This window comes from Apiospora phragmitis (genome assembly GCF_038363925.1).
Source record: "Apiospora phragmitis strain CBS 135458 chromosome Unknown utg000010l:1.0-9815664.0:1.0-9183399.0, whole genome shotgun sequence".
NCBI lineage: Eukaryota > Fungi > Ascomycota > Sordariomycetes > Amphisphaeriales > Apiosporaceae > Apiospora > Apiospora phragmitis.
The window spans coordinates 5605670-5625813 of record NW_027117409.1 but is presented as its reverse complement, the minus strand read 5'-3'; the positions used below and the strand labels follow the sequence as shown (position 1 = coordinate 5625813).

The 20144-nt window shown below is 53.2% G+C and overlaps 5 protein-coding genes across 5 annotated transcripts; 4 read left to right on the top strand and 1 right to left on the bottom strand.

The window, feature by feature from the left end:
* Positions 1–4708: 4708 nt before the first annotated feature.
* On the bottom strand, positions 4709–5113 carry PG994_011462 (uncharacterized protein; the record flags this gene model as incomplete). The annotated part of the gene is made up of 1 exon (XM_066862871.1): positions 4709–5113. The coding sequence occupies one exon, from the start codon at positions 5111–5113 to the stop codon at positions 4709–4711; it is 405 nt and encodes a 134-aa protein (XP_066711981.1).
* A 5670-nt stretch (positions 5114–10783) lies between these two features.
* On the top strand, positions 10784–12643 carry PG994_011461 (uncharacterized protein; the record flags this gene model as incomplete). Its single annotated transcript, XM_066862870.1, has 6 exons — positions 10784–10853; positions 10934–11109; positions 11167–11322; positions 11404–11995; positions 12046–12395; positions 12470–12643. The coding sequence occupies 6 exons, from the start codon at positions 10784–10786 to the stop codon at positions 12641–12643; spliced, it is 1518 nt and encodes a 505-aa protein (XP_066711980.1).
* A 706-nt stretch (positions 12644–13349) lies between these two features.
* On the top strand, positions 13350–15542 carry PG994_011460 (uncharacterized protein; the record flags this gene model as incomplete). The annotated part of the gene is made up of 2 exons (XM_066862869.1): positions 13350–14608; positions 14702–15542. 2 exons carry the CDS (start codon positions 13350–13352, stop codon positions 15540–15542), a joined length of 2100 nt encoding a protein of 699 aa, XP_066711979.1.
* A 1050-nt stretch (positions 15543–16592) lies between these two features.
* PG994_011459 (Eburicol 14-alpha-demethylase) lies at positions 16593–18236 on the top strand (the record flags this gene model as incomplete). Its single annotated transcript, XM_066862868.1, has 2 exons — positions 16593–17036; positions 17100–18236. The coding sequence occupies 2 exons, from the start codon at positions 16593–16595 to the stop codon at positions 18234–18236; spliced, it is 1581 nt and encodes a 526-aa protein (XP_066711978.1).
* Positions 18237–18815: 579 nt separating this feature from the next.
* On the top strand, positions 18816–20033 carry PG994_011458 (uncharacterized protein; the record flags this gene model as incomplete). Its single annotated transcript, XM_066862867.1, has 1 exon — positions 18816–20033. The coding sequence occupies one exon, from the start codon at positions 18816–18818 to the stop codon at positions 20031–20033; it is 1218 nt and encodes a 405-aa protein (XP_066711977.1).
* Between the last annotated feature and the right edge of the window lie 111 nt (positions 20034–20144).

Below are 20144 nucleotides of genomic sequence, written 5' to 3'. Positions count from 1 at the left end.
TCCGAGTATGCAATGCGAGTTCTTGCCATTTGTCTTGGCAGCCCTTCGGATCTGGGTGCAAATCATATGTGCGACGTGAGCTGTGAACACAAGAGGCACATCCCCATGTATACTGGCTACCTCACCCCCGAATTCATGCCTGCAAGGGTAGACTGTACCGCACCTGGCTCATACTGAGGTACATTACTAATATAAGTAATCAACAAAGCACAGCTGGGGAACATGGATCAGAATCTCGCGCCCTCTTGGACGTCTGACTGCCAACACAGGCAGGTGCTACTCCGAAGCAGATAGCTGTTTGCATACAGGGACCTGCAACAGACAGCGTCTTGGCATGTCTGTCTGCAAGGCCATGCAAAGTCTGTCTTCGTTGTACGTAGGTATATATACGATGCTCTTGGGGGCAAGAGTAGATTGTGGCGCTCTTGGGGAGATACAAGACCGATCTCGTACGATGGTGATCGATCGTATGTATGCTACGTATCAGTCTTTGGTCAAGTCGATGTCTTCATGCCCAGCATATTCTGCTGTCAGTTCTAGAAAGTGGGTACTCGGGGACGTATGCCTTGGCTCCAGCCAAAGCCCAGCTCGCCAGCCACCGCGATGCCGCGAGAGCCCATGGGTGTTGACAAGAAGCATCTACGGAATCGGATAGTCAGATTTAGGGCCGGCATAAAGTCAAGTATCCACCGTCAAGCAGAAGCGGGCTGAGCGACCCGGATCCGCGGCATCAAATCTTTTACCCCCCTTCTCTTTTTCTACAAGGGTCTATAGCCCTGTATGTGACTTGTCGAGCTAAATGCTCGTTTTCCTCACGTGGATTGAACCTGACCCTTCAAATGCAGTCAGCACGTTACATGCTACGTAGGTTAGGTATCTGCAACCTGCAAGGCCAAGCAAATTTCAGACTCCCACCGCCGGTTACATTTGGTGGACAAATCAAAATAAGAAACGCCCATCTCCATGATTCACCGGTGGCGTCGTCAGTAGCACCTGTGCTGCAAGCTTCCATCTCCATCGTTGGCCGACAGCTGCGGTGCTGGACTCCGTCCAATGTTACATGCAGCTTCCCCCGTTGAACCAGACCGCCACCACATGTATTGGCCGGTCAAGCAAGTGGCAGATCACTGAGAAGAGGGCGGTTATACGGCGGCGTAGGGCCAAAGTAATCTGGGCTCCGAAACCCAAGACGTCTGCGTGACTTGTCCATGCTTGGCCGGCATGCATTTGCCCAGCTCTCTTAGGTACACTACATGGACCACTTTCACCGGCTGCCAAGTTGGTGGCAGTCCCGCGTCTCCTGGTAACCTGTCTTGAGTGTTCCCGGCTCTCGCTGCTGATGCGTCGCCGAAGACAGAGATCTGCATCTGTTCCCGGAGATTGGCCTCTCACGTTAGACGTCTAATCTAGTTGTGTTTCCTTCTGGTCATTTGCCATGCAACGGACAGAAACGGGGTTGAAAGACCTAGACTGGCTGAGAAGGGCAACACACTGGTTTTGCGTCTTGTGTTACGAGCACAGAGATTCGAGGCCTGTATTTCTCTTTCTGGCATGCATGGCTTGAATCAGATGTGCCTCTTCTTGTTCCTGTTGATGTTCTACTTCTTCCTCTTCCCGATGGGCCATGGCAGCCCCGTTGCACCGACTCGGCGCGAACCCGCAGATATGCTGGTCGAATGTCGGCATGTATATTTGAAGTTATGTCACCCTGGCCCTGGGATGTCAGATTGTTCTGCTCGGTGCGCTAGAATCCAACAACCTGGTCGGCGGCATTGATTGATTGTCTCGTACCCGGAAAGCATCCCTGGTGCATCCGAAATGCTCTGGCCCTTTGACACGCCATCGATCTGACGTCTCGATTTCTTCAACCAAGCCACAACGCATGGGGTGTGCTTGGTAAGCCAATCATCGTCAGCCTCCTCCTCGCATGCTCGTGGTGACACAGCAAAACCGCCAGATGATTTTCATTGGATCAAAGCGACTTTGACACCTCGATCCAAAAACCCCGAGCCTCACGTCAGAAAGTCAGAGAACCCCAAAGATGATGAGTACTCTCAACAACACGGCTGAAAATCCATGAGCCAGCCGCATGCATGATGTTGCAATGACAAGGAACTTCATCTCAGGGGTTCGCCCGTTCACAGGCAAGATAGCGACGTAGCGAAGCGAACGCCGCCAGAGAGATCAACCCGATCCTCATTCGGAAATCAGCCACATTTCCCAACCATGCATAATTGACGGCTGACTACTCTCACCACTCGCCTGCTAAGTCATCGGCCACTCACAGAGCCCCTGTTTCTCGTCGTCGTCTTCTTCTTCTTCTTCTTCGCGTCCTCGTCTTCTTCGCGTCCTCTTCTTATCCTCTTCTCGCCCTCATCTTCACGTGATTTCGGCAGCTAGCCGTTTTTACCTGCATGAATGCTATGCACGCCTAGTCTCGTCTCTCCACGAGAGATCTTGCACCATGCAAGCAAAGACGCCCTGCGACAGCCCAAGCACCTTCCGGTGCCGGAGGGGGGTCAAGTACGACACTATGAGATGATGCCGCGCTTGGCATAGTCCTCGCACCCCGCCGCCGCCGTTTGTTTCCTGCTTGGCTATCGAACCATCATCTGCAGATTTTTGGCTCTCCCCAGAGACCCAAACCTCGCAAACGACCGCTTATACGTACAGATATATGGGCGCTTGAGGTCATGTCACAATGAAAATGCCCAGCACGAAACGACGGTGTGGCTGCGAGGTCTAGGGATGAGCGGTCGACGTCTAGCCTAGCCCTGGCTTTTCCGGCCACGAATCGGGGCGGCAATTGACGATATCGGAGCAGTTGGTATTTGTCGTTCGCCCACAAATAGAATTGCTGTTGAAACCATGATGGAAATTACCAGGGGGGTGCATCTATAGGTAAAGCGCTCGTCGTATTCGGGGTTGCATCGGGGATCACTGCTTTGTCTTCCGCAGTGCAAATCCTTGGCATAAGTGAGCCACTATGCGTTGGAACATCTCGTTACACGATTGTCACCCTTGTTTTTCTTTTCTTTTCTTGCCTACCCGTTGATCATAATGATTCCAAGTTGACGACTTTGGCCATCCCAGCTAGTCGGGGCCAGTCGCCAAGTGTGATGAAGATAACAAGGAAGCCGGCTATATCAGATCGAGGAGACTGATATTTGCCCTTGAAGATCTTGCAGATATCGTGCGATGCAGATGGATGGGCGGTACTGGCTCTCTATTGATACTTGATCAGAAGGTAACGGATAAGTACCATCAATTTATGGACACGCTGTGTATAGCTGCTAGATCATGTTATTCAAACAGTTAGCTTAGCATACGGTCTGCACATGGTAAGGAATGAGGCGGACGCCATGCTGCTGTGATCTGGTGGTCTGGTGTCTCAATTACCAATTCCCTTTAGAGCTGCCGGTCTCTTCCTGTGAATGTGGCAGGTCCTAGCTACTGTCAACTCAGTGGATGGCTTCGAGATGGGAGATGACAAAAATAGGGGGAACTCTAAGGAAGAGATATGTTGTCTGCATCCGCGGCAATCAGGTAGTAGACGTAATATGCGAGCCCTATCTAGAACTACCTTGCTTCTGTAAGTCGTTTGGGTGTGATTCCACTGTTACGACCGCAAGAACTCTTATCTCTCACCTCTCATCTCGACTTCAGGTATGTTATGGTATATCGATCTAATTTTCTGATTGTAGTCGACTAGACTATGCATTGGTACAAGGCTGATGATGCTCTGCGGCAGTACCGTAACCGTCTTCTACGAAGACTGCCTGAGATGCATGCATTGGTGAAGCCGTCCTCGCCAGTGAGGGGAAAGGCAAGATCTCAAGCAGCATCTACTCGGGTGCTTGCTCGCCACAATTGGAGTGATGTTGAACCATGTTCACTCGCGAGACAGTCGGAGAACGTGTAACCTGTGGGTTGACCGATCAAGTAGGACAGGACTACAGTCGGGCCTTAAGTCCCACGAACGGCGAGGGTAACGCTGGCTCTGTACCGATTTGTTAGAAAAGGGACTTGTGGCGGGGTAGGATGGCGATCTGATGCTATGATGTCCCCGGATCGAAGTATGGGGCCAAGTGGACAGCCTTAGAAACGTGAGATAGTCATAGGTACGTTCACGGCCAGTAGGTGAATAGGGGAATCGTGAGCGGGCTGTATTACGTGCCCGAAGTTCCTTTGGGTCGTGATGCTCTGGGTAGCATCATGCCTGTGAGAAGTTCCACGGCTCGTTGCTTGACTAGCCTTGAGATGTTGTAAGCGCCCATCGTCGAAGCCATGCTCACAGCTTACCGATGGGCAAGTGATTTGTGTCCTAACATGAGTCTCTACGGAAGACTAGTGGGTCGTATGCCGCTGCCTTGTCTCGGTACCAGCTCTGTTGCAGTGTATCTTGATTATCTAAGAGGCGAACGCAAAGAGACTTAGCTAACAGACCAGTAATATGTTTCATGGGCATTATGCCGAATGCCCAATAGACGAATCCAAAACCTCGCCGCCCCCCAAAAAGCGATACATGACCCAGCTTGTTTGCTCACGCTAGGGAGATGTTCGTGACTTAGTCGTCATTGCTCACTCAAATAACCATGAGACAGAAATTCCGACCTTTTCCCTTCGTAGTGTCCCACGGTGCTTCAGCTGAAAGGGTTCACGTACTGGTGACGGACAGCAACAAACAGCAGCATGCGGAACCCACAATTTAGCTGCTGCTGCTGTTACGCACCTCGCCTTGCTCCATGCCCGTGATCTCGGCAACGATGGCGTTGATCTCGCGCTGGCCCCGGGCATTGCAGGCGTCCCCGTCGCAGATGGCGGTCACGAGCACCATGACGCGGGGCTCCTCGACGACGTGCAGGTACGACATGGGCGTCGTCAGGATCTGCGTCGTCGGCGCCTTCTCGCACACGCCGCACGCGTCCGGCGAGGCCACGAGGCACACGGCCTTGTGCTGGTCCATGATGGGCGCCACGGCCCGCATGTAGGCCTCGCGGTAGTCGGGCACGGCCGTCGGGTCCGCCGTCACGAGCCGCGCCGGCAGGTCGTGCGAGTAGCTGAGCTGCGTCTCGCCGCACACGAAGACGAAGGTGACTTTGCGGGTGGCCATGATGTGATGATGTTATATCTTCTTCCCTGTCCTACCGTTTCTTTGGTGGCGAAGATGGGGTTGGAGGGGTTCAGGGGCTGAGGGCTGGTGGTCCGCCCTTCGATAATAAACTGTGCTTCGAGGGAATGGCTGATTAGGGTCGAGTGAATTTGCTAACGCGTTCAGAGCCGAATGGCGAAAACTTTGACGACGTGGGAAGCGGGGACGGACGCCGAGACAAACGCGATGTCACGTGAGAGAGGGTTATCCCATGCAGACAAGCAAGCAAATATACAAACAAGAAAACGAGTATCGGACTAAAATGATACCTTGAAAGCAGGTGGGTTGGTTTGGCAGCAACTCAGGAACGAGTGCTGATGAGTATATGTGAAGCTTGCCTGAATATACTGATCTGGCGACATTAGATGACATGGTAGACACCCCCTTGATATTATCCTTCAGCTCATCCATATCCGAAGCTTCGGGGACTCTACCAAGCGGTACCAGCTGCAGGGCCACATACTTTGGGGATTGCATCATGAGAAGTTCTTTGCATATGCGACGCAAATTTCTCTGGATAACTTCCGAACACTCTTCTCCGTGGCAACGCAATTGAGCCTTCATCGGCGAACTTCCTTCACTCGTACAATCTCGAGACAGTCACCCAGCAGTGATATGGCTGTAGTAGCTGTAGGCTAGACAGGATGGTAAATACCTACTTCATCTATTCGACGAGCCACAACCGACTCGGCGTTTCGACATTCTGAACAAGATGTCTATTTCCTAGCAAGACCAGAACGCACGGCTGACACGGCTTCGTACACAAACACTACAATAGCTTTGTGAAGCTCTCTCTTTGAAAATTCATCTCAAGAGCCAAATTGGCAATGCCATATCGTATAGCAGTTGCTATTGTGGCTCTCGTGAGGTAGGAGAGCCAATCCGGTACCTTTATAAGTGTCTCCGCCGAGCCTTCAGTGTAGATCAGTGATGAATTACAAACATACGATATCGTCAAGACCGAGGTTGTTATCTTTACGGTTGTAGTTTCTGAGTCGAAGTGTTTTGTTAGACAAGAGCAAGTAGAAGTATCTGCATACCAGGTCGTTAGAACCGGTCTCCCGCCTCTCATCTTTGTCCTCCTCGTCCTCCTTCTGGTTCCCCTGGCTTGTGGTGGTAGATGAGGAGGAAGATGGTCGTGGTACCCTGCGACTGCATATCGTTGGCTGGTGAAGGGTAGCGGCATCCTCTACCTGAACATATTCGTTCAGACTATGGGCCCGGAGATCTAAGCCAGGCCTTAACAGCCATGAGAAGAAGGTACCAGGCAAGGGCGGTCGTTTGAAAAGAGACTTGGTTGAGATGCTCAAGCTCGGTGTTCAGCCACCGTTGATATCCGAAATAGGGCTGTTTGACCCCCCTAAGTGGTATACAGAGTGTTGTCTAAATCTCCGATAGCGTCACCAAGGTATAGCTGGAGCAGACGTGAGGGAATAAAGGGAGGATATGAGGTTTTGCTGTTACGCCGGGGTCGCGGTGAATGGCATTGTAGCTCCAGCTTCACTCTGGATTGCATACTACAGAACTATTGTCCAACGAACTGACCTCCTTCAGGTACGAATCGTTCACAGAAACTCGTCCCTATGAGATCAGCTGCAGTGGCTAACAAGTGGAATTGGCATACTCAGCTCGAAGGGCTCCCCTTCCCACCCCGAGCAGGTCAGGGTTTCCGTCAGCAGTGGCCAGTCCAACCTTTCTCGAAGCGTTGAAGTCTCAAGTGCACCCGAACAAGGAGAAGCTATGGGGCTCCGACTCCGATCCAGCTTCAAACGCGCTTCGTGTGAGCACTTGAAAGTCATAATCAACTAGTCGACCGGGCCTTGTCGGACGATTGCGCGATGGCTCGCTCGTAATCATACAAGCCTCTTTAGAATCCGCTATTATCTCACCTGTAACAATATTTGCTTGCCGCGAGTGTGTTGCTTGCCCCAGGGGCGAAGCACTTATCGATGTTCTCCATGCTACTGCTCCATAGCCCGATAGTATTCTCCTCAACGGTAACACATCCGGACACAGTAATCAATGATGCCATGTGAGCTCAGTATCTGGTCTGTACCCGCCGGAGGCTTGTAGGGCACCTTGGTAGGCATGGTGCTAGGCGGTACTCTTGAGACACCTTCCGAGTCCAATAGGGATGAGTATTTTCTTCTGTGAAGTGTCTATGCCCCGCAACATCAGTTACATGTCCTACCAAATAGAAGCTGCCCATGCCTATAAGCTTTACAGCGTGCATCGAAGCAACTAGAAGCAGGTATTGCTGATGTTCCAATATCCGGACTGCCACATATGCGACCCTCGATGATAACTTCCATCTCTATTATTATGACAAGGGCTGGGATTAGGCGGATACTATGTATAATCACGGAGGCCAATGGGCCGCGAGAGTACTGTAGACAGGCCTTCCCGGACATGTGTTATTTAGTCAAAGACGACGGAAGTACGGGTTTCTGGATGGTCTGAAAATAGATGTTTGGGCAAAGCGCGGCAGAACTAACGCGATAGCTCAGGTCTGGGTTGGTCTGCTGGAATCATGATTGTTTCACGAGCAGCAGCTGAATTCCTGGCACCAGCGTCTGATTCGAGGCTAGGGGCTCGTGGCATGTAAGAAGCAAATGCGAATGGCATCCGTTGCCCTCTCCTTTCAGCTTTGTCTTGATGCTGACGTGGCTGCATGAAGGCGGGATGGGACGGTGGGATGGCGAGTCTGAATCTGCGGGTGGGGTTCCCAAGACGGAAAATTTCCAGAAATGGCCAGGGGTTTACTGGGAGGTTTGGAATTCAATGCAAGGGACACGAGACCAAAACGGACTGTCAGGTAATGGAAATTCGTCTGCCGGGACACTTGGTAAAGCTGTTACGTGATGAAAAGTGTTGACGTCTCTCTAGGCCTGAGCCTTGCGCCTTGGCTCCATGAGCTTATTCCAACGTTGCCCAGATGGCTACTGGAACGGATGATGATACAGATCACGACGACCCCGTAAGAACACCGCGATACTGATCGAATCATGGGCAGCATCGTGACGATGGCATGGACACGAACTGGATCGACTTGGCCGCGTCTCCCTCAGATGCTTGAGTTGGCGCCAAGAATGCCCTGAGTTGAGTGGATGAGAAATCTACCGCATCACTATTGGTCGAGATAAGGCAGACTTTGCCAAGAGATAAGGTCAGCCCTTGACCCCCGTCGGCGGTGGGGACTTTGATGGGGATGCTGCTTAGTAGCCCGAAGCTAGAGGTGGCTTACAGCTACTACCACGCTACACGGTAATAACTGTGCCTACCATTACGACTTACTACGAGCCGGGACATTGAAAACAATATTGTTCATTCTCCCGGGGCTGAGATGCGTGGTTTCGGCCTGGGTCTGAAGACCCAAGACAGCCTTACCTGGTCGCTCTGGACGGTCGGTCCGTCTCTCAGCTGCAAGAGAAGGTAAAGGTGGTTTCACCTGGTTCGACTAGCATATGACTGCCGAAGTTCTTATCTTTGGCGATTGCGTCGGCTTGTGAAGCATAGGGCAACGCTAACTGTGTAGAGTTCTAGATGAGATTGGAGTCGCCCTCGACAGGAGCAGAAGCCTTGGGGGTCCAGCGTCTTGTTGACATCATGGCCGATCGACTTTTACCACACACAAACAGTAACCTGTCGTTATCACCGCACAGAACGCCGCACAGGCACCACTAGCGAGGCTCGCCCACCAGGGAAATTGTTAGTGCAGTACAAAGCCATGCAGCAACGGGCTGAATGCACCGTCTGAGCTTGATTATCCTTGCGGCTTCGTAGAGTCAATCTGGCCGACACCGACACTACCGGTACGTCCTCGTCAGTTAAGTATGCAATTAATTAACCGGGCTTGCACCTCGCTGTGGCCCTTCTGATTCGGCCGTCACCTTACAAATGCCATGCTACGTGTGTAGGCTTGGGGGTTGGCAAGAGTCCTGAAGACTCAGCAGAGACGAGGCCGCTTAGTGGGGTCAGGAAACCAGACAAACTCGATGCATTTGATGGGGAAACATGTCATGGACCTGGCCTGGCCTTGGATTGATGATATAAAGTAACATTATATCTGCAGATAAGATAGACCAATATCTAGATCTAATAGCAGCTGACAAGTGCCCTGGAACAAAGTCTTTGTAAGTCGCTGGACAAACAATTTCGTAAAATTTTCATGGGCCCCACGTACGGGCCCAGCGGTTCTAGGGCCTGTGCTTCCGCCCGTTCTATGTACATATTTGGGGGTGTGTTGTGCGAGATGCAGAGTTAGTCTTGGCGCTTCAATACGGTACGGTACACGGCAATACAGCCATTAATGGATATCGAGGGTCCTAGCTTGATAACATTGGAAGTTTCCTGCTTTTAGATGGCACCTGGGTGGGAAGCAGAAAGAGTCGGAGGAGGCATTGAAACACCAATTGTCGTGATGGCATACCATTGTCAAGAAACAAATGGATGGAAAATAGGCCCCTTTGGTACTTGGTTTGCTTCAAGCTTTTCTTCGCAGATGCCGCATTTCTGGCCGCATCACCATCGGGGAAAGTGTTCTGCAGTGCATTCTCCCAAATACGGTCTAGAATGCAAGGTTAGATCAAGAACCCACTTATATCATGCTCAGTTTGGGGTTTCCGAGGCTGTCTCCATCGTATTTGAAGATTCAACGACAAATCCGAGCTTCTTAGTGAGGGAGCAGATACGATACGGCAGAGTTCCGTTACTCGCGATTGTCCGTTTAACCTACCTCAACCACGGCCGTTGTCGCCTTGTCTCGCCTCCATTGGCTGGTGACGTGCCCCGAGGTTCGTCTTCGTCAAGAATAGGTACATGGGAAACCAGAACGCCTAAGACACATGCTGCTCGTCACACCGAGCCCGACCGCTTGAGAACTCTCGGCAGCTGCCAGCCATGCAAGAAACCACACCGCATGTATACCAGCAAAATCCAGAATCCAGAATCAGGCAACGCATGGTCAGATCGAGTCTTTTTCCCCACATACACCGTTTTGCTGGACCAAGGTAAAGCTTTCATGCAAGCGTAGAAGCGATCCATTCCCGTTCACACCAATCGCGACATCGGTCCTTCGCCTGCCATCCCGCGGTGGCTGTTTGAGCTGGAAAAAGCACGAACCTTGGCACTGGGCCGTCCCAAATCCCACTTTTCCTGACGGAAGCTCTCTGCTAAACGTCGCCTATAGCAGGACGGACATGGGACGTCGATGTACCCGGCTAACGCACGCCGCCTGGACAGACCCCCCCATTATCTGCATTCCGTCTGGGTCGCCCTCTTATTGGTTTGGGCGCCGATTTCTTCCCCAAATATGGCGCCCCTGTCAGCCTGTTATCAGGGATCAAGTACTTGGGTACGGGTGATCTCGCGACCTAGGGATTCCTGGAGGTTTCGGCGTAGAGGAAACTTAGGTAGCGTCCACCTTTATTAGGTAGTGTTGCCTCTCGTATATAACTCTTTGCCGCGGCCATCTGTGGCCAGGTGAAGGAGTCGCTCTTGTTATACGTTGCTCTGCTTGTATTTCTGGATAGAGTTTACGACCGGGGCCTTTGTCTGCAGATTCCAGCTCATAAACGTCTACCGCTACATCGAGACGCCTTTTCGACTCTACCAGTTCATCGCCGCGACACCATGTCGTATTCGTGGGTTGGAGCTCCGACGGAGTTCAATGGCACCAACGAAGAGACTGGTGGTGACTCCAGTACGTCTACCTGCTGACTGCCTCTTGGTCTTCGCTATCCACAGCTTGGGGATGACTGCTTACCTCGACGAATTCTATAGCCACCGAAAACCTGAACCAATGGTATCAATCCGGAGACCAGGCCTTCATCATCGTGGCTGCTTGCATGGTTCTGATCATGGTACCTGGTATCGCGTTCCTCTACTCTGGATTGTCTCGAAGAAAGTCAGCCCTATCGTTGATTTGGGTGGTTATGATGTCCTTCTCCGTCATCATCGTAAGTATATGAAGCGGCACCAGCTGCAGAGCCACTGTCTAATACGTCTGTCCACAGTTCCAATGGTACTTCTGGGGTTATTCATTGGCATTTAGCAGCGTTGCCACGAACGGATTCATTGGCGATCTACACCATTTCGGTCTCATGAACACACTCGCCAAGCCATCACCCGGTTCTCCTCTCATCCCCGAGCTTCTGTACTCATTCTACCAGGTAAGTTAGTCGACTGCGTCTGTGATATCAGTGCAGCCTCGTGACGGAAATTTGCGGCTGACATGCTGTGATTCTTTTCAGATGCAATTCTGCGCTGTAACTGGTGCGCTCGTGATTGGTGCGACTGCCGAACGAGGCCGTGTCCTCCCCGCCATGGTTTTCACCTTCTTCTGGGCTACCATCGTCTACTGCCCAGTTGCCTGCTGGGTCTGGAACGTGAATGGATGGGCGTACAAGTACGGAGTTCTCGACTATGCCGGAGGTGGCCCCGTCGAAATCGTCAGCGGAATGTCCGCGCTCGCCTATTCCTGGGTCCTCGGCCGCCGCCACGAGAAGATGATGCTTAACTTCCGACCCCACAACGTATCCCTTATCACCCTCGGAACGATTCTGCTCTGGTTTGGATGGTTGGGTTTCAACGGCGGCTCTGCATTTGGCGCCAACCTTCGCGCCGTGATGGCCTGCTGGAACTCGTGCTTGACTGCCATGTTTGCTGCCATGACGTGGTGCCTCCTCGATTTCCGTCTGGCCAAGAAATGGTCGATGGTCGGCTGGTGTTCCGGCGTCATCTCTGGTCTTGTCGCTGCCACTCCTGCCTCGGGTTTCATCCCCCCCTGGGCCTCGATTATCTTGGGCGTTGTCACTGGAGTGTGCTGTAACTTCGGCACTAAAGGTATGTTGGCCGTCTACCCGATCAAGCGTCAATTACTAACCCCGCGGCAGTAAAATTCCTGCTCAAAATCGACGATTCCCTTGACGTGTTCGCCGAACACGGTATTGGCGGTATGGTTGGTCTCGTCTTTAACGCACTGTTTGGCGCTGGCTATATCATTGGTCTTGATGGAGTCAACACGGGTGCTATAACCGGAGGTTGGCTGGACCACAACTGGAAGCAGCTTTACATTCAGATTGCTTATATCGTTGCCTGTACGGCCTACTCCTTCGTTGTTTCCGCCATCATCGCCAAGATCATCGACATCATCCCTGGCCTTCACCTCCGTGCCAGCGAGGAGGCTGAGCTTTTGGGTATGGACGACGACCAGCTTGGAGAGTTTGCTTATGATTACGTCGAGGTCCGCCGTGATTTCCTTGCCTGGACTCCGGCGAAGGAGGATCCCCACAGCGGCAACGCTCAAATCGTACCCAGCACGGCATCGAGGAGCATGCCCACATGGCCAACACCAACGGGACATCGCTCGAGTCCGAGGCCGAGAAGATTGGTATCTCGGCCCGCGCACCTGCCAAGCAAGCGGCCATCGACAAGGAAGCGCACGAGCAAGATGTGCAAGATCCTCGTGACCCAGCCACCACTACTCAATAAATAAAAATCGACCGCTCTGGGGGAGCTTGTGGGATTTCGATATGCAACTTTTTTTTTACCTCGACGAATTTGGTCTGTTGGGTTCTCTGTACAATTACCCGCCTCGGTTGGAAACAGGCGAAAAGCTGTGGGAATGATGTAAGCTGCATACATATAAATATGGGAGATAGCTTTGCGCTTAAAAGCGAATGGGAGCGAGGAGTTACGGGATCTAGATACCAATCTATATTTTCTTTTTACTGTCACTGTCATACCGGGCTTGTCATCACGGGCCGTAATAAGTAATTACTCGATGTGTCAGAAATATGCGGGAGTTGCCAGCAGGCAGTTTTGGTGTCGGTACCCCAGGACCTAAGGACCCCTGCCTCCCCCCCTCCCACCATGGATGGATTGCTGGGGGGAAGCTTTTATCGATAATGCAAGTACATACGGCCTGGGAGCTGAGAGTTGCACCTTACCAAACTGGAAGTTTAACATGCCCGCCCATGCCTGCCATGCCCATCCGCCCGCCCAACCAACTGAACCAATAACGATAAAGATCCTACCTCAACCTCCCAACCGACCTAAATGCCTTTATGACCCATTTGCCTCACTACAATATCCCACAGGCTTATCTAGTTCTTGGTTACTTTGACAGAGTTACTATTACTGTGCAATCTGGGCCCAGAAACACCAGGCCAGAAACGTACGCTGAGAACATGATGACATGGCGAACGTTGCTGGCCCCGCTGGGAAGCTTCAAGTGAGCAGATGCGTTTGCGAAACTGGTCATCAGCGATACCATTTGCCACCCACCACCACAATCGCCTTCGACCACCCGGGTCCTATTACACCCGCTGTCCTTCAATCACATGCCGACCTGAGCGACGATGACGATGACGATGACGAAGAGGAAGAAGACGCAAGTGAAAATGGCGACAACGGCGATGCTGTCGGACTACAGCCTGAGAATGCGGTTCCCCCGATCGGTATTGCTGGGGTAGCCATTGGTATTGACGGCTGGCCACAGCCTCTCTCGGATGACTCAGACGACTCAGACGACCTGGAAAGCGAAGCAGACGTGGTGAATACAATGCCTGAGCAGTTTCCCGAAGACGGAACTCCACCCTCCGTCGCGCCCTCAAGGTTGAACCTCACAGCCTTGTCGCAAGTCCACAACCTCTACTTCGCGGCCTACAGAAACCAGATCCACATGTCACACCCACGTAGCTGTGTCGCGCATAGTCTCCCTTCCGTACCAGACTTCGTTCTCACGCCACCTGTAAGCGATGCTGGAAGAAGAGTTATTGGGGCTCTTGATCGTGAATTTGCCCACCAGGTCAACCATCTGGTTACTGGGATGTTTGGGGAACAGGAAATTATCCTGCTCGCCTACGATGATGGCGATGTGATCGCGTACTACACTAGATGTCTCCAAGCAGAAGTGACCCGACGCGAGGCAGATTGCGAAATCAATGACCACGCGGTTCATCCCTTTTTTCACGAGAATGTCCAGCGGTCCGCTTGGGGCCTGGCAATTCATCAAAAATCCCGCGCAATAGCTGTCGGATCGAATGCTCATGCGGCCACTGTGTTTTTGCCAGCCTTGTCCGGTCGAGAGTTTGAACCTCTGCCGCACGTGCGTCGTGGCATCGAGCCGCTTTACAAGACCGTTATAAGGGACACCGAAGGAATGAAGAAGGAGGGAGATGTTCCCTATCTGACGGCGCGAGAGATATCTTCTGCCATGAGTCGCAGGCATCTCAATTGGCGGGTCGTATTCGAGACCGGCGAAGTAGGGCATAACATACCGAATCTTGCCTTCAGTAGCGACACAGACGGCGATGTTGATAAAGTCGTGGCGGTCGACGTGAGAGGAAACCTATGGCTCTTTAACATATGGGAGTTGTGGGAATCTCCCACGAAGATACCGGGTATCCACAGATCAAGAATGGCCCCGAATGGTATTCTCCCTGATCAAGCAAGGTGAGTCAAACGCCCCAAGGTGAAGTCCTAAGGGCTTGTAAACAAACATGAGCCCAGCAACGATAGAGAGCTTTGATACTGACTTAGAAGAAGACCCTTGGGCTGGGGTATTGCGGTGATACCCGAAACGAGTTTTCTGAGCACAGCGAACTTTCATGATTCACTCGGCATTACTCCCCAAAAAGCACGATTCGCCGAAAACGACAAGATCGGCCGTTGGATCGACACCAGTCGTGCAGTACACAACTTACCACACGTTGCAACCACTCATCCCTGGGCTCGTCGAGCAAACCGCGTTGCGCCCCTCCAGCATCAACACCTTGTCGAGTCTGACTGCTGGGTTGAAAGGTTTCGGGATAGCAGCCACAGCTTGAAACCAGTCGAAGTCAGACCTGGGAAGAGCAAGAAGCGTAATATGATCCTCAAAGATGGAAGTAGCATTCTTCGTACCTACGAGACGGATATCGAGCTGAGGAGTTACGATGAAGGCGGGGTTGGCATCATGTGCCAGCATGCGACGGCGCAGGTGAATCGGCCGAATTTCCCGTTAGCAAGATGGGGCATAGATCGTATCAGCAATGTGGTGTTTGTGCCGGAGCTCTCGCTTGTTGTCGGGGCATCTATGTCGGGCCGTGTTGCTTTGATCACGTTGACGAAGCCTCAACCGCGTAATGATCAGTTTGAGTGGTATTTCGAACGGGGGTTCAATATCGAGGCTATCTTGCCAACACGGAGAGACGAGGATGCTGGCTTGCGACCTATCTGCCCTCTGTATGGGGTGGCAGTCGGGCCTCTGCCCGTGGCCACAGGATCTGGGGACAACCAGGCAAGGAAGAATCTTAGATATCGCCTGATGATTCATTATTATAACCTACGGATCCTGAGCTATGAAATCAGCCGGAACGTAGAGACGGATAGACTGATGGTCAGTTAAGACCATACCTACCTACATATCAACAAAGCGGCGTCAGGGGCCATTGGTGGGCGTTGGGGGTTTCCTCATGACTTGGGGTCCTGATTGATTTATACTTCCTCATACAACCAAATTCTAACGAGGATCCGAGGCGTCGCCTCTCAGCGATAAACACAAGTGAATACAGTTGCTATTCATCCCACAATCATAACCTCAAGCTAGCTCCCTGTCAACTTGTCCAATATTCCGGAAGCCTGTTCGTAGCCCACAAAACATGGTTGAGGAATAGGCATATGCGTATATTTCTGGACTATGCATAGGTGCGAGAGGCGACATACCTTTTATTAGTATGTGATGGCCCTCCTATTTTGTATGTTTACCGACTGAAGAGAACATCGTCAGGGTTTTGAATAACCCGAAATAGGGGTCAAGGACGCTACAGAGAGGGAGTACATGTACGGAGTATGTAGCGACGTGACGACAAGGTCTAGAGTCTCCGTTTCTTGGACTCCCAGCCCTTCCCTTCCAAGAAAGCAATAGGCTTCGATTTTCGCCCTTTACATTGTTGGTGCATACTCGCAACTCATTCGATGTCTCGGCAAATCGTATGTTTACATCTCGGCTGGATCTCGAAGGAGGAGACTAATTCGGGTACGAATACGACGAGGATGCGATGCGGTTGGCTGCCGTGCTCGGCTTTTTTACGTGGTAACTGCAGATTGCTTAAGTGGCTAGCAGCAGGCTAGGTGATTAGCGGTTAGGGCGGCCCCCCAACCCACCCCTGGCTGGTGCATAGTGGGAAGTGGGAGGAAACGGGCGAATGGCCGGTCGTCAAAAGCCAATTGACAAATTTCCAGGGACTTGCAAATTGCATACCTGCCCTGCATATTCCGTACCTACGGAGAGTACACATACACATACATACCTCGTCCTCCCTTTGTAAACACCACTTGAACGCGCGACGACGACGACTCGATTCATTCGCTGTAACAACAACGTCAAACTCGGCTTTCTGGGTGCGATAGAATATTCCGTCCCTTATAATTCCTCTATCTTCCCCAGTTCCTCGCCATGGGCGCGCTGGAAGAGTTAGCGGGCCCGTTGGTCCAGCAGTTCACACAACTGCACGTGGCGGCGCAAGTCGGCGCCCTTGCCACTGCCTTCATCGTCCTCTCCGTCTTCGTCCACGTCGCCAGCCAGCTCCTCTTCAAGAATCCCAATGAGCCTCCGCTGGTTTTCTCGTGGTTCCCCATCGTGGGCAGTACCATCACCTACGGCATGGACCCCCCTCAATTCTTCAGGGAGAACCGCGCCAAGTACGGCGACATCTTCACCTTCATCCTCCTGGGCAAGAAGACCACCGTCTACGTCGGCTGCCAGGGCAACGATTTCATTCTGAACGGCAAGGCCAAGGACGTCTGCGCAGAAGATATCTACACCGTCCTCACCACCCCCGTCTTCGGCAAGGATGTCGTGTACGACTGCCCCAACTCCAAGCTAATGGAGCAGAAGAAGGTACGCCACATCACATCACACAACCCTGCATCATGGCAACAGCTAACAATATGGTCCAAACAGTTCATGAAAATCGCACTTACCACCCAGGCCTTCCAGTCATATGTTCCCATCATCGCCGACGAGGTTAGCTCCTATTTCAAGAAGAGCGCCGATTTCAAGGGGAAGTCGGGCATCGTGAACATGCCTCCCAAGATGGCTCAGATCACCATCTTCACTGCTTCCCACTCGCTTCAGGGCAAAGAGATCCGCCACAAATTCGACGAGACCCTTGCCGACTTGTACCACGACCTGGACATGGGCTTCAACCCGGTCAACTTCATGCTGCACTGGGCCCCTCTCCCCTGGAACAACCGCCGCGATCACGCACAGCGAACGATCGCCAAGATCTACATGGACACTATCAAGGAACGACGTGCAGCCGGCAAGTCGGACGCGCAGGACATGATGTGGCATCTGATGGGCTCGACTTATAAGAATGGCACTCCTGTGCCCGACCACGAAATCGCCCACATGATGATCGCTCTGCTCATGGCTGGCCAGCATTCCTCGTCCTCCACCAGCTCTTGGATCATGCTTTGGCTCGCTGCGCGCCCGGATATCATGGAAGAGCTCTACCAGGAACAGGTTGAGAACCTCGGTGCTGACCTCCCGCCGCTCCAGTACGAGGATCTTGCCAAGCTGCCTCTCAACCAGGCCATTGTCAAGGAAACTCTTCGCCTCCACGCCCCTATCCACTCCATCATGCGCGCCGTCAAGCAGCCCATGCCTGTGCCTGGGACCAAGTATGTCATCCCTCCTAGCCACGTTCTCCTCTCTGCTGGTGGTGTTACCGCCACCGATCCGACATTCTTCCCCGACCCGGATACCTGGGAGCCGCACCGATGGGATAAGGATTCGCCTATTGCCCCGCGGATGGTGGTCAAGAACGAGGACGAGGAAGAGAAGATCGACTACGGCTATGGTCTGGTCAGCAAGGGTGCCGCATCTCCTTACCTGCCCTTTGGCGCCGGCCGACACCGATGCATTGGCGAGCAATTTGCCAACGTCCAGCTTCAAACCATCACGGCCATGGTTGTTCGCGACTTCAAGTTCCGCAACGTCGACGGCAGCAACAAGGTGATTGGCACCGATTACGCCTCGCTGTTCTCAAGACCTCTCGAGCCCGCCAATATTCACTGGGAGAAGAGAGACGCATAGTCGGTCTAGTGATACATCTTGGAGGACCGTGTGGGATTTCTTGTACATAGCGTTTAGCACATATATCGGCATAGACGACGGCCTCACAACAGGGGAGGGAGGCAACATAGACGAGATAACCGAAACCTAACGTATACACAATAATACTAATATGAACATGAGATGATCCAGTTTCCAGCTAGCGACGATGTGAATGATGCATCCTTGATGTAGTTTTTGATTCTGGTGACGGTTGTGCCTGGAATATCCAGGAAGGAGGGGTTGGCAGCTTCTTTGGGTAGCCCTGCGACCTACCGCAGTTTCCGAGTGCCTCCCTCGCATGCCTTGCAACCAGATACCAGATCTTTCCTTTTCTTCTTCTTCCTCTTAGTTTTATTTTTGGTGAACATTAGTAATCACTACCGTCAAATGTAACATTGCGATGTGCTAGTCACATGCAGCAATTTGGTCGGGAACTGCAAGTAGTCGGCTTCTCCCACAATGCGCCTCGTCGCGCATTGACAAGAAATGGTGACGTCTGTCCGAGGCGCACCCGTTTCGCCATCAATCCATCAATCCATCAACCCAACAGAAACAAACATGACTTCCGCTGCGAACCTCGGACCTCTCGTCCGCCTATGGGGCATTTCTGCCTCCCGGCTCCCATCACCCACTGCATCATCCGACGACCTGGCCGCCTTCCTCGTCTCGATCCTCCAAGAAGCGCTCCCCTTCATCGACAGCGCCGCGCCACGTCATGCCCGCAGCGCCGACCCCGATTCTTCCTCGACGGCGGCGGCGGCGGCCAAGAACCCGTGGAAGTCCAAGGGCGTCAAGTCGTCGCCGGCCGATTCCGCGACGCCCGTCGAGGTATCGGAGCGCGTTGTCGGGGCAGGCGAGCTCGAGACCGTCGTGGCGCGCGCGATGCTGAGTGACGAGATCAAGAAGAAGACGCAGTCGCGGCTCGGGAACGAGGTCTGGGCCTGCCGCCGCAGCGCCCACGTCGACGCCGCCCAGAAGGGTACTGCGAGCTGGGCCGAGTTCGTGCGCTGCTTCCGCGACGAGCACGCCGCCGCCGAGGACGGGTTCACGCCGGCCGTCGTCGCGACGTGCGAGGCGCTTAGCTGGGACTGTGGCGGCGTCGGGCCTGTCGATATAGCGGAAGGAGACGAGGAGGAGGAAGAGAGGGGCAATGCTAGTAGTAGGCAGCGCTGGGGGCGGTTCACGCTCAAGGTCGTCGAGATGCGGCACAAGGTCGGGCGGCCGGTACTCAAGGACCGCACATTCCCCGTGCTGCAGCTGACCGCCACGGTCGTCACGCCCGCGGCCGGCAGCGGAGCCGAGGGCGAACCGCGCGAGTTCGTGGTGGTTAGTATCCCCGTGCCCGATTTCGGGGCGAGCGAGGCGAGCCGGCTGGCGCGCGAAAAGGGCGCGCAGATCGCGGCTTACGTCAGCGTCGAGCGCATACGGATACTGGAAGCACGCGACCAGCAGCAGCAGCAGAGCCAGAAACGGAGCGGCAAGGCCGGCGAGATCGAATGGCTCATGGCCACGGCAAGCGATGCGGGCGGCGTGCTGCCGTCGTGGGTCCAGAATATGGCCATGCCCGGGATCATCTGGAAGGATGTCCCGCTGTTTCTCAAGTGGATCGCGGGAGAAAGGCTGAAGAAGGATGTCGCCAAGGTCGGTCCGCTTGGGGGCGCCGCCGAGACCACCGAGAATACTACTGCGACCAATACTGCTGCAGCCATGACGAGCAAGCCGGTGGGGAGAAAGCGCCCCGACAGCGACGACCGCACCCGGAGAAGCACCGGATGATACGGACGTAACGAACAAGATCACGGCGGCGTTCGATGGGGCTCGGGAGTCCGAGGCTGCGAATGTGGAGGTGCGGACTGGCGCTATGGACTTGAAGTAAGGAGAGCAGGT